At 42.4% G+C, this 13,660-nt stretch overlaps 1 protein-coding gene and 1 long non-coding RNA gene across 3 annotated transcripts in view; both read left to right on the forward strand.

Moving 5' to 3' along the window:
* Nucleotides 1-9,825, forward strand: part of LOC112076362 (uncharacterized) — an 18,841-nt gene extending 9,016 nt beyond the window's left edge. Inside the window, exons 2-4 of one of the 2 annotated variants that reach the window (XR_002895170.2) lie at nt 8,062-8,159; nt 8,781-9,257; nt 9,770-9,825. This is a non-coding gene — a long non-coding RNA (uncharacterized lncRNA). The remainder of the gene's footprint in view (nt 1-8,061; nt 8,160-8,780; nt 9,258-9,769) is intronic. The other variant, XR_002895169.2, reaches the window with a different exon arrangement.
* Nucleotides 9,826-10,948: 1,123 nt separating this feature from the next.
* Nucleotides 10,949-13,660, forward strand: part of LOC112076361 (signal-induced proliferation-associated 1-like protein 1) — a 9,717-nt gene continuing 7,005 nt past the window's right edge. Inside the window, exons 1-3 of the mRNA XM_024143166.1 lie at nt 10,949-11,053; nt 11,760-11,985; nt 13,230-13,382. Of these exons, the coding sequence (XP_023998934.1) occupies nt 10,949-11,053; nt 11,760-11,985; nt 13,230-13,382 (484 nt within the window). The remainder of the gene's footprint in view (nt 11,054-11,759; nt 11,986-13,229; nt 13,383-13,660) is intronic.

Genomic DNA, 13,660 nt, shown 5'->3' on the forward strand with positions numbered 1-13,660 from the left:
GAGAGCTGGACTGAGGGCTTGTAGCCTGTTGTAAGGCAGGTCCTCACCAGACATCACCGGCAACAACGTCGCCTATGGGCCACAACCCACCGTCGCTGGACAACAGGACTGGCAAAAAGTGCTCTTCACTGACGAGTCGCGGTTTTGTCTCACCAGGGGTGATGGTCGGATTCGCGGTTTATCGTCGAAGGAATGAGCATTACACCGAGGCCTGTTCACCAGATACTGACTGTTACTTTGGATTTTGACCTCTTTTTGTTCAGGGACACATTATTCAATTTCTCAAGTCACATGTCTGTGGAACTTGTCAGTTATGGCTTAGTTGTTGAATCTTGTTATGTTCATACCAACTATTTTACACATGTTAAAATTGCTGAAAATAAACGCAGTTGACAATGAGAGGATTCTTTTTTTTTGCTGAGTTTATATTTATTTAGTATATGTAAAGACGAGATAAATCGGAGAATAGTCTGATGGGTGACAATATTAGGCTATCACTTGTGAATGATGCCCAGTGTAAGAAACAATGCCTTTTTTTTTCTCGACTTTTTCAAATTGTAGTCGCACCTCATGTAGCCTAGCCCATAGGCCTATATGTTTTAATAAGGGTAGTATCACACCTCATGTAGCCTAGCCCATAGGCCTATATGTTTAATTAAGGTTAGTATCACACCTCATGTAGCTAGCCATAGGCCTATATGTTTTAATAAGGTTAGTATCACACCGTCATGTAGCTCTAGCCCATAGTCCTATATGTTTTAATAAGTTAGGATCACACCTCATGTAGCCTAGCCCATACGGGCCTCTATATGTTTTTAATAAGGTTAGTATCACACCCTCATGTAGCTAGCCCATAGTCCTATATGTTTTAATAAGGTTAGTATCACACCTCATGTAGCCTAGCCCATAGGCCTATATGTTTAATAAGGTTAGTATCACACCTCATGTAGCCTAGGCCCATAGGCCTATATGTTTTAATAAGGTTAGTATCACACCTCATGTAGCCTAGCCCATAGTCCTAATGTTTTAATAAGGTTAGTATCCACACCTCATGTAGCCTAGCCCATAGCCTATCTGTTTTAATAAGGTTAGTATCACACCTCATGTAGCCTAGCCCATAGGCTATAGTTTTAATAAGGTTAGTATCACACTCATGTAGCCTAGCCCATAGTCCTATATGTTTTTAATAAAGGTTAGTATCACACCTCATGTAGCCTAGCCATAGTCCTATATGTTTTAAAAGTTAGTATCACACCTCAGTTAGCCTAGCCCATAGGCCTATATGTTTTAATAAGGTTAGTATCACACCTCATGTAGCCTAGCCATAGGCCTATATGTTTTAATAAGGTTAATATCACACCTCATGTAGCCTAGCCCTAGGCCTAATGTTTTAATAAGGTTAGTATCACACCTCATGTAGCCTAGCCCATAGGCCTATATGTTTTATAAGGTTAGTATCACACTCATGTAGCCTAGCCCATAGGCCTATATGTTTTAATAAGGTTAGTATTCACACCTCATGTAGCCTAGCCCATAGGCCTATATGTTTTAATAAGGTTAGTATCACACCTCATGTAGCCTAGCCCATAGGCCTATATGTTTTTAATAAGGTAGTATCACACCTCATGTTAGCTAGCCCATAGTCCTATATGTTTTAATAAGGTTAGTATCACACCTCATGTAGCCTAGCCCATAGGCCTATATGTTTTTAATAAGGTTGTATCACACCTCATGTAGCCTAGCCCATAGTCCTATATGTTTTAATAGGTCTGATATCACACCTCATGTAGCCTTAGCCCATAGGCCTATATGTTTTAATAAGGTTAGTATCACACCTCATTGTAGCTAGCCCATGAGTCCTGTATGTTTTAATAAGGTCTGTATCACACCTCATGTAGCCTAGCCATAGTCCTATATGTTTTAATAAGGTTAGTATCACACCTCATGTAGCCTAGCCCATAGGCCTATATGTTTAATAAGTTAGTATCACACCTCATGTAGCCTAGCCCATAGGCCTATATGTTTTAATAAGGTTAGTATCACACCTCATGTAGCCTAGCCCATAGTCCTATATGTTTTAATAAGGTCGTATCACACCTCATGTAGCCTAGCCCATAGCCTATATGTTTTAATAAGGTTAGTATCACACCTCATGTAGCCTAGCCCATAGGCCTATAGTGTTTTAATAAGGTTAGTATCACACTTCATGAGCCTAGCGCCATAGTCCTATATGTTTTAATAAGGTCTGTATCACACCTCATGTAGCCGTAGCCATAGGCCTATATGTTTTAATCAAGGTTAGTATCACACCTCATGTAGCCTAGCCCATAGGCCTATATGTTTAATAAGGTTAGTATCACACCTCATGTAGCCTAGCCCATAGTCTATATGTTTTAATAAGGTTGTATCACACCTCATGTAGCCTAGCCCATAGGCCTATATGTTTTATAAGGTTAGTATCACACCTCATGTAGCCTAGCCATAGCCTATATGTTTTATAAGGTTAGTATCACACCTCATGAAAGAGCCTAGCCCATAGTCCTATATGTTTTAATAAGGTCTGTATCACACCTCATGTAGCCTAGCCCATAGGCCTATATGTTTTAATCAGGTTAGTATCACACCTCATGTAGCCTAGCCCATAGGCCTATATGTTTTAATAAGGTTAGTATCACACCTCATGTAGCCTAGCCCATAGGCCTATATGTTTTAATAAGGTGAAGTGGCCACTAAAATGAAGCACATTAATTCCCTTTACAAGGGGTGTAGAGCCTAACTGGCATACTTAAGCAGCGTGTGAGTTTCAAGTTTGGGGAAGAAAATGTTCACCATAAAAATGCACCTGTATAATAAAAGCATTACATGCATAATTGTATTTGCGGTCACTTTGATAATGGTGTTTTTCGCTAATGGAACATTCGCGCTTATAGCCTACTACCATGTGGGCAGTGCTGAGCTTATAATGTGAAGAAATAGCCTAAGCTAAAAGTTCTAATCTGTTGCATCAGCAACATTGCATAAAAAAGGTTTTTTGATGCTAGTGGTTGTATTAATTTGGGATCTATCGCATCCAACAACTGTCCCAGACTATGTTTGGAATATTTATTTCTCGCACAGAATAGAATAGGTCGACTTTTGTACTATGAGAGGTAGTCGATTGACATAGGCTAGTGCTTTTGCTGTTCGTTTGGCCTATTCATCTTGTTTGCTGAAAATGTGGACGGTCCTTCCACTATCTTCAATATGCACCTCGGAATTGTATAAGGACGCGTGCAGTTGCGTCACCAATCTGTCTTCACTTGTAGCCTGTGAGAAAGACCCAATCACGTGATGGAGCGTGCATCACTCAGGGAGAAAGGCACAATGGTCACTGGCCGCAAAAGGCATGGATTTTTTTTAGGGTGCATTACGGGCACTCAAAGGGGATGCCACTGTAAAATTCTAGGCATTATCAAGTGCTTGTCAAATTGTGAATGAGAGACTGATGAAGTGTGTACAGCCTGCACAAAAAAAAACTAAGCAGAGCACCTGCCTTTCAAGCAACTGTTTTCAAATCATCATTAGTTGCATCATACAGCCTTACAAATCTAAACATATAGCCCAGCGTTTGTAGAACAACTAAAGTTAAATTAATAACTCTAAATGAAGCATATAGGAATACCTATTTATTTGTTAACCGCTCAACACAGAATAGCTGCATGTGTTCACTCCCTCAAATCATTTGGAGAAAATATCCTTTCTATTTAATTCAGCAATGTTCAATTGTATTCTTCATACTATAAAATAATACCACGGAATTCTATGCAAATCTTGTCTGCTAAATGAACTAGTGTAGCCCGCAGCGATTTGACATAGCCAGAACAGGATCTAGCAGGAAGACATCTCAGTATGCTATTCTGTTGTTCTGAAATAGACTACATTTTCTTCATATCATGTTTCTTTAGATCTGTCTCAAATAAATAATGGATTTATTGTGACGGTCTAGGCTATATTACATGGATTTATTAGACTTTTTAACATGTGGACGTTCCAAAGATCTGCATCAGTGGCTTTTAGGCAATGTGTGTGTGTGTGTGTGTGTGTAAGCCAGAAGCTACTAAATGTGTTTATCTTAATTAACGGTCAATTTCTGTGAGACCGACAGTTATTTGCTTTGAAAATCACCGGCTGACGAAATTTGGTGACCGCCACAGCCCTGGGTGGGGCTTAAGAGGGTGTGAACGATTATGAAGGGGTGCAGACAAAGAAGAGCTCTCCAGTAGGTACCAAAAAATATTCAAGGAACATTTTCTTAAAAGTGAGGTTACAAGTATATCAACTTTCAAAGCAGAATTACTTTCCCATTGTTCCTCAACTGTAGTGTATGAAATATATACACTTTTGTAGCTCTGAGTTTCTACTTTTATCCAATGTAAAACACAATTTCAAATTTTGCTACATAAGACTGAATCGAGGTGGTTGGTCACCTTTTCCAAACCGCCAGCGGAGATGAAAGAGGTGGCTTCTGGGAAATTACTCACCTGTCAGTGGTGAATGGCAGGATTCACATAACGCATGCAGGGACTGAAACCAGGAAAACAAACAAACAAACAAACAAACACACACACACTATAGAGTATCGAGACTGCAGAGCAGTTGAGGGGTGAAGGGGTGAAATATGTTGGTAGTCATTCTCTGCATACCATGGACTGCTGTTGTGACATGGATACTGCTCTCTTCATCTCTACAGTCCCTCTGTTTTCTACTGCTCTCTACAGTCCCTCTGTTTTCTACTGCTCTCTACAGTCCCTCTATCTGTTTTCTACTGCTCTCTACAGTCCCTCTCCCTGTTTTCTACTCTCTCCACAGTCCCTCTCTCTCTGTTTTCTACTGCTCTCTACAGTCCCTCTCTCTGTTCTCTCTCTCTCTCTGTTCTCTCTCTCTCTCTCTCTCTCTCTCTCTCTCTCTCTCTCTCTCTCTCACGTACAGCCATGTTTCCCCCTGGGTGCAGTGCTCACTAATGGCCTGTCTATTTCTGTGTGGTTGTTGTTGCGTAACACCTGGCCAATTACTCTATAGCCTAAATTATTTACACACACTAAGATATATAGATATATATATAGACATATAGATATATATATAGACATATAGATATATAGACATATAGATATATATATAGACATATAGATATATAGACATATAGATATATATAATAACATATAGACTCTAGAATATAAGATATACTAGACATATTAGATATCACTTTATTATAGACTAAGTAATATATATAGACTAATGATATATAGATATAAATGACATAGATATATATATTAGACATAGTAACTATATGCATAAGAATATATAAGAATATAATTTAGACATAGAATATAATAGACATATAGATAATCTATACTATAGACATATATTATATATAACATATAGACTATAGAAATATATAGACATATAGATATATAAAGACATATGATATATATTATATATGATATACTAGAAGTATTATAGACATATAGATATATAGACATTATAGATATATAGACTATATAGACATTATAGACATATATATATATAGACATATAGATATATATATATATCTAGGATATATAGACATATAGATATATATATAAGACTATGATATATAGACATATGATATATAGACATATAGATATATATATAGACTTAGATATATAAGACATATATAGATTATAGACATATAGATATATAGATATATATAGAACTATTAGATAATATATATAGACATATAGATATAGACATATAGATTATATAGACATAAGATATATATATAGAAGATATAGACATTATAGACATATAGATATAAAAGAGCTATCATAGACATATAGATATATATATAGACATTATAGATATAATATAGACATCATAGATATATATATATATAGACATATAGATATATAGACACTGTGTATAATATAATTATAGACATATAGATATATATATAGACATATAGATATAGACATATACGATGATAATATATATAGACATATAGATATATAATATAGACATATCATATATATAGACATATAGATAATAGACATATACTATATATATATGACATATAGATATATATATTATAGACATATAGATATATAGTATTATAGAATTAGATATATAGATATTTTATAGACTATATATATATATCGACATATAGATATAAGGACAATATAGACAGTATAGATATATAGATATATATACGACATATAGACGCATACATATACTATAGTTGTAGTCAGAAGTTTACATACACCTTAGCCAATACATTTTAAACTCAGTTTTCACAATTCCTGACATTTAATCCTAGTAAAAATTCCCTGTATGTTAGGTCAGTTAGGGATCACCACTTTATTTGACAGAAGTGAAATGTCAGAATATAGTAGAGAGAATATTATTTTCAGCTTTCATTCTTATCACATTCCCAGTGGGTCAGAAGTTTTACATACACTCAAATAGTAGTTGGTAGCATTGCCTTTATTGTTTAACTTGGTCAAATATTTTTGGGTAGCCTTCCCACAACTTCCGACATTAAGTTGGTGAATTTGGCCATTCCTCCTGACAGAGCTGGTGTAAACTGAGTCAGGTTTGTAGGCCTCCTTGCTCGCACACATTTTTAGTTCTGCCCAAATGTTCTATGGGATTGAGGTCAGGTTTGTGATGGCACTCCAATACCTTGGACTTTGTTGTCCTTAAGCATTTTGCCACAACTTTGGAGTATCCTTGGGGTCATTGTCCATTTGGAAGACCCATTTGCAACCAAGCTTTAACTTCCTGACAAATTGCTTGAGATATTGCTTCATATATCCACATAATTGTCTTTCCTCATGATGCCATCTATTTTGTGAAGTGCACCAGTCCCTCTGCAGCAAAGCACCCCCACAACATGTTGCTGCCACCCCCTTCTTACGGTTGGGATGGTGTTCTTTGGCTTGCAAGCCTCCCCCTTTTTCTCCAAACATAACAATGGTCAATATGGCGCAAACGTTCTTTTGTGTTCAATCAGACCGGGGGACCATTTCTTCTCTCCAACACCGTAGATCCTTCTGTCCCCATGTGCAGATGCAAACCGTAGTCTATCTTTTTTATGGCGGTTTTGGAGCAGTGGCTTCTTCCTTGCTGAGTGGCCTTTCAGGTTATGTCGATATAGGACTCGTTTTACTGTGGATATAGATACTTTTGTACCTGTTTCCTCCAGCATCTTCACAAGGTCCTTTGCTTTTGTTCTGGGATTGATTTGCACTTTTTGCACCAAAGTACGTTCATCTCTAGGAGACAGAACGCGTCTCCTTCCTGAGCTGTATGACGGCTGCGTAGTCCCATGGTGTTTATACTTGCGGACTATTGTTTGTACAGATGAACGTGGTACCTTCAGGCGTTTGGAAATTGCTCCCAAGGATGAACCAGACTTGTGGAGGTCTACAAAAACAAAATCGTAGGTTTTGGCTGATTTCTTTTGATTTTCACATGATGTCAAGCAAAGAGGCACTGCGTTTGAAGGTAGGCCTTGAAATACATCCACAGGTACACCTCCAATTGACTTAAATGATGTCAATTAGCCTATCAGAAGCTTCTAAAGCCATGACATCATTTTCTGGAATATTCCAAGCTGTTTAAAGGCAGTCAACTTAGTGTATGTAAACATCTGACCCACTGGAATTGTGATACAGTGAATATCAGTGAAATAATCTGTCTTTAAACAATTGTTGGAAAAATTACTTGTGTCATGCACCAAGTAGATGTCCTAACCGACTTGCCAAAACTATAGTTTGTTAACAAGACATTTGTGGAGTGTTTGAAAAACGAGTTTTAACACTTAGGTTGGAGTCATATGTAAACTTCCGACTTCTGACAGGCATGTCTCTAGATTATGTGATGAGATCATAGGACGATCGTCACACACACTGTACGTACGGCTGTGGAATACTGTAAACTAGATTATCAGTATATCTGGATCTAAGGACCGTGTGTAGTGTGAACGTGTGTGTGTTTCCTTATACTGTTGCTAACCTCAAACTCTTGTGTGTGTTTTTTATTTAGATTCTCCTGTGTCTAAGTCTGGTCCTGGGTACTCCGGAGCGCCACGCATTCAGAGGCAGGAGCAGGTCATCCACCACTCCCCCAAGAAGAGCTCCCAGGTCAGGCTTCACTCTGCGCCACACTCCCCTGTCCTCACCTCGACCAGGGTGGAGGACCAGACGTACTTCTTAAGTCACCTGATGGACCATTTGGGTTGCATGTCAATAGTCCAAAGTGACTTTCTCTCCTCATCTCCTCTACTTCACCTCCTCTCCTCCTCTTCTCTACTTCACCTCCTCTCCTCCTCTCCATATCCTCTCCTTCATCTGCTCTAAAGCACCTGAAGACATGTTGTCTTGTCCAGGTCTTTGAGATCACTGCAGATGAAGGATGTCACTGATCTGAAGAGATTTTCTCTTGTCCAGACTCCTGTCTAACCCATCTCTCTCTCTCTCTCTCTCCCTCCCTCCCTCTCTCTCCCCCTCTCTCTCTCTCTCTCTCTCTCCCTCTCTCCCCTCTCTCTCCCCTCCTCTCCTCTCTTCATCCCTCTCTCCTTCCTCTTCTCTCCCCCTCTCTCTCTCCCTCTCCTCTCTCTCCCCCTCTCTCTCTCTCTCCCTCTCTTCCCCCTCTCTCTCTCTCTCTCTCTCTCTCTCTCCCTCTCTCTCTCTCTCTTCCTCTCTCTCTCTCCTCCCTCTCCCCCCCTCTCTCTCCCCTCCTCTCTTCCCTCTCTCTCCCCCCAGCAGCCTGAGGGTCCCTACTCCAGCCAGTAACACCCTGTCCAGCACGGCCTCGAGCGGGGGCCACAGCGACACCGACAAGTGGTTCGACCTGGGGGTCCCCGGGGGACCAGGAGAGGCCCCTGACTCTGAACCCAACGGCCTGGGAGGGGGGTACCTCCAGGGGGCCTCGGCCGACAGTGGGATAGACACCTCGTCTTACGGAGGGGGAGGGGGCCACTCACACCCCCACCACGGGAGTTCTAGTTGCCTCTTAGCTCCTGGGGGTAGAGAGGGGAGGGATAGAGCTCCATCCCCCAGGCATAGCCCCACTGAGGGGGACAGGAGGGTGCTAGAGAGGTCCACGCCAGCCGCGGAGTCCCCACAACCCCCAGTGGAGAGGGGGGAGAGAGGAGAGGGGACGGCCAGGACTCCTCCTACACACCTATTGGTTAGAGATTGCAGCTTGTACAGTCTGAGTGATGCTGGGTCACACTCCAGGTATGTAGTGGTTAAGACTTGAAGACACACACTCACCCTCAAACACATAACCTTTTTCAAAAACTATTTTAACCATGATATTTGCTAGGCCCCTCCCACTCTCTCTCTCTAGCTAAGCTGATTTGCTAATCTTTCAAGCAGCGGAGGTGACATAGAATATATCTTCAGTCACAAAAGGAAAACAGTGTCTTCCCAGAAGCAAAATATAATGGCTTTGATACTCTTAACAGAACTCACACAGTTAACAAAACCCACAGAGATACACGTTGATTTAAGCCTAGCTAGCTGATAGCACGATACCTGTGTACAGTGACGTTAGGGCTGGGAGGAGGATATGTAGCGCACTGTAATCTCTACATGTCCGCTGCGTAATCTGCAGATTTCAACCCCTGCAAAAATGTGTGTTTATCTCCATAGTTATTAGCTCAAAGTCTAGATTATTTCATTTGCATGTTACGTTATTTTGGCCCCAGCTAGTTGAATCCATACTCTCTCTCTCCCCCCACCCCCAGCTCCAGAGGCCATTCTGGCCACAGTTCCCCCCGTGAAGAGTCTCTTCGCTCTGCTATCCCTGCTCCAGAGTGGTCTCGCCCGGCCAAGACCTTCACCCCGAGGATGCCCTCGCAAGTACCTATTCCGCTGGAGAAAGCCAGGTTCCACATTCAACTCTGTTGAATTCGTAGACAAGCTCAGGTAAGGACCCGAGGGAAGTTTTGTCTATTGAAGTGTGACACGATAACTGTATGTAGCTTCTGATATCTTGACCCACACCTTGTGGCACATGGGATTACAATGCATTCACATCAAGTTGAGTTGAAATGTGATGAGGAATTTGCTCAGATGAAAATTATATTAGATTTATTTGGAAGGCTACTGCCTGGTTACTGTACTGCTGGTTACTGCTGGTTTCACTGCTGGTGATTTACGGCCTGGGGTTTACTGCATGGTTTACTGCCTGGTTTCCTGCTGGTTTACCCGCCTGGATTTTACTGCCTGGTGTACTTGCCTGGGTTGTAACTGCCTGGTGACTGCCTGGTGGTACTGCTGGTTGTACTGCCTGGTGTGTGTTCCAGGACAGTATTGAAGCAGCAGCATGTATTACATTTTTAAGCACGTTCATGTCTTCTGACCTCTAACTTCCTTGTTGATGTATTACAGGAAGTCCCAGGGGAAGGAGGAGGAGGAGGAAGTGGAGGAGAGGGGGTGGGAGGAGGGGGTCAGGGTGGGGTCGTTGTTTCAGAGAGACCCATCACTCCCCCAGCCAACTATAACACGCTAGACACTTGCAGAGGGAGATAATGAAGAGATTGAGTCGAAGCCCTGAAACCAGAGGCACAAGGTTAAGGAAAGGTAATGAGGTGGGTGTGTGGGTGGGAGAATGAAGAGACAGACGCCCCCCGCCCAGCTCCTCCAAGGAAGGTACTACAGGGTGGGTGTGTGGTGGGAAAGATATGAAGAGACCAGACGCCCCCCCCCCTCCCGCTCCTCCCAAGGACAAGGTATCTGCAGGTGTGGGTGGGTGTGTGGGTGGGTGTGGAAAGATATAAGAGACCAACGCCCCCCCCCCCCCCCCGTTCTCCCAAGGACAAGGTATCTGTGTGGGTGGGTGGGTGGGAAAGATATGAAGAGACCAGACGCCCCCCCCCCCCGCTCCCTCCAAGGAAGGTACTGCAGGGTGGGGTGGGATAGATATGGAAGAGACCAGACGCCCCCGCTCCTTCCAAGGACAAGGTACTGCAGGGTGGGTGGGTGGAAAGATAATGAGAGACCATGACCCCGCTCCCTCCAAGGACAAGGTACCTGCAGGGTGGGTGGGTGGGAAAGATATGAAGGACCAGACGCCCCCCCAATGAGACAGGTACCTGCAGGGTGGGTGGTGTGGGTGGGAAAGATATGAAGAACCCGCCCCTCCCTAAGGTACCTCATGGGGGTGGGGTATGGGAGGGTTTAAGGATGGTACAGGAACATTAGCATATTGCCTAACAGACGGTATGATGTTATTGTGGGTGACCTTTGCTCCTGTGATCTATACGTTCCTGCCAGGTGCTACATATACAAACACACTTTATTATCATGATGAAAGGCACTGTTCTAAAGTGGGGTGTATAACAGTTAAACAGTATCATTAACATGATAGTAGTAGTGGTTAGAGAAAAAGGGACTTGTGTGTGTGTGTGTGTGTGTGTGTGTGTGTGTGTGTGGTGTGTGTGTGTGTGTGTGTGTGTGTGTGTTGTGTGTGTGTGTGTGTGTTATATTTTTATAGTGTGTGTGTGTATATTGTATAGTAGTGTGTGTGTGTATATTTTTTAGTGTGTGTATATATGTATATAGTGTGTGTGTGTGTATATATTATTACAAGACATTTTATATGTGAGTACAATGAGATCATGCAGTGTACAGACAGCAGACCAGGGACTTCTGTAATGTTAGAATTTAAATCTTACTGCTAGTGTTTTTTTTATTAAATTGACTTGTAAGTCTGGCTCTCTTCACCCCCTCCAGTCGTCCTCAGGCCAGCCCCCTACCCGTCGATCACTCCACCGCACCCTGTCTGATGAGAGTATCTACCGGGGCCAGCGTGTCCCCTCTCTGAGGCTGGGGGACCTAGAACCAGACCCCAGCCTGGCTAGTGACGTGTTGTTCAGCTGCTCCACGTTGCCACGCTCTCCCACCACCCGCGGGGTGCCTCTCAGACGACCTTCGTACAAACTGGGGATCAAACTCCACGGTGAGACTGTTCGGGTTAACTTGAACCCTGCTCACAAACCCTTTTGGTTACTGACTATTGAGTAACACACCTGTTCTTGGCTCTATGACCTACAGTTGAAGTCGGAAGTTTACGTACACTTAGGTTGGAGTCATTAAAACTCGTTTTTCAACCACTACACAAATACAACTGTTTAGCCGTAATGACCATCGTTATGTTTGGAGGAAAAGGGGGGAGGTTTGCAAGCCGAAGAACACCATCCCAACCGTGAAGCACAGGAGTGGCAGCATCATGTTGTGGGGGTGCTTTGCTGCTAGAGGGACTGGTGCACTTCACAAAATAGATGGCATCATGAGGAAGGACAATTATGTGGATATATTGAAGCAACATCTCAAGACATGAGTCAGGAAGTTAAAGCTTGGTCGCAAATGGGTCTTCCAAATGGACAATGACCCCAAGCATACTTCCAAAGTTGTGGCAAAATGGCTTAAGGACAACAAAGTCAAGGTATTGGAGTGGCCATCACAAAGCCCTTACTTCCTATATAAGCTTTGTGGGCAGAACTGAAAAAGCGTATGCGAGCATGGAGGCCTACAAACCTGACTCAGTTACACCAGCTCTGTCAGGAGGAATGGGCCAAAATTCACCCAACTTATTGTGGGAAGCTTGTGGAATGCTACCCAAAACGTTTGACCCAAGTTAAACAATTTAAAGGCAAAGCTATCAAATACTAATTGAGTCTATGTAAACTTCTGACCCACTGGGAATGTGATGAAAGAAAGAAAAGCTGAAATAAATCATTCTCTCTACTATTATTCTGACATTTCACATTCTTACCATCAAGTGGTGATCCCAACTGACCTAAGACAGGGAATTTTTACTAGGATTAAATATCAGGAATCGTGAAAAACTGAGTTGAAATGTATTTGGCTAAGGTATATGTAAACTTCCGATTTCAACTGCAGGATATATTAACATGGTCATTGGTTCCTACTTGGAATGACATGTGAAGCTTCGATGGAGTGCTTTGTGAACATGGTGTTGTGATGCTGGTTGGTGCTGCAGCTGTGTGTCTGCTGCCCTCTGCTGGTAGAAAGTCCACCATACAAATATAAAATAGCAACGTGCTAGATTTATTATCAGAGAAAAAGAGGTTATCTAAGGGACTAGTTGCATGGTTGGACAACATTATCACCAAGTCTGTCTTCTAGTGGTTAGTCATGTCTCCAGGCCCCTAACCTGTCCCCCCTGTGCTGTTTCTCCAGGTGACCTGTCTGCGTCTGACACGTCATTGGCTGAGATGGTTGAGCGTCAGCGCCACCCCCTCCCCCAGGAGCTGATGCCCCTCCCCCCCTCTGAGAGCAGGGACAGCCCCCTGGACTGGACCCATCTGGTGGATGTGGCCAGCACCTTTGAGAGTAATTACAGTCTAATATATATTTAGATTTATATGGCTTCCTTTGATACAATGGAAGGGATAACTGGATTATGGCTCAACTTTAACCCAACTAAATCTCCTTATAATACCCGAATATAATACCCATAATCTGTTCTCTCTCTCTCTCTCTCTCTCTCTCTCTCTCTCTCTCTCTCTCTCTCTCTCTCTCTCGTCTCTCTGTCTCTCTCTCTCTCTTCTCTCTCTCTCTGTTCTCTGTTCCGTCTCTCTGTGGTACTCTCTCTTCTCTGGGTCCTCTCT

This window comes from Salvelinus sp. IW2-2015, unplaced genomic scaffold (assembly GCF_002910315.2).
Source record: "Salvelinus sp. IW2-2015 unplaced genomic scaffold, ASM291031v2 Un_scaffold3704, whole genome shotgun sequence".
Lineage (NCBI taxonomy): Eukaryota > Metazoa > Chordata > Actinopteri > Salmoniformes > Salmonidae > Salvelinus > Salvelinus sp. IW2-2015.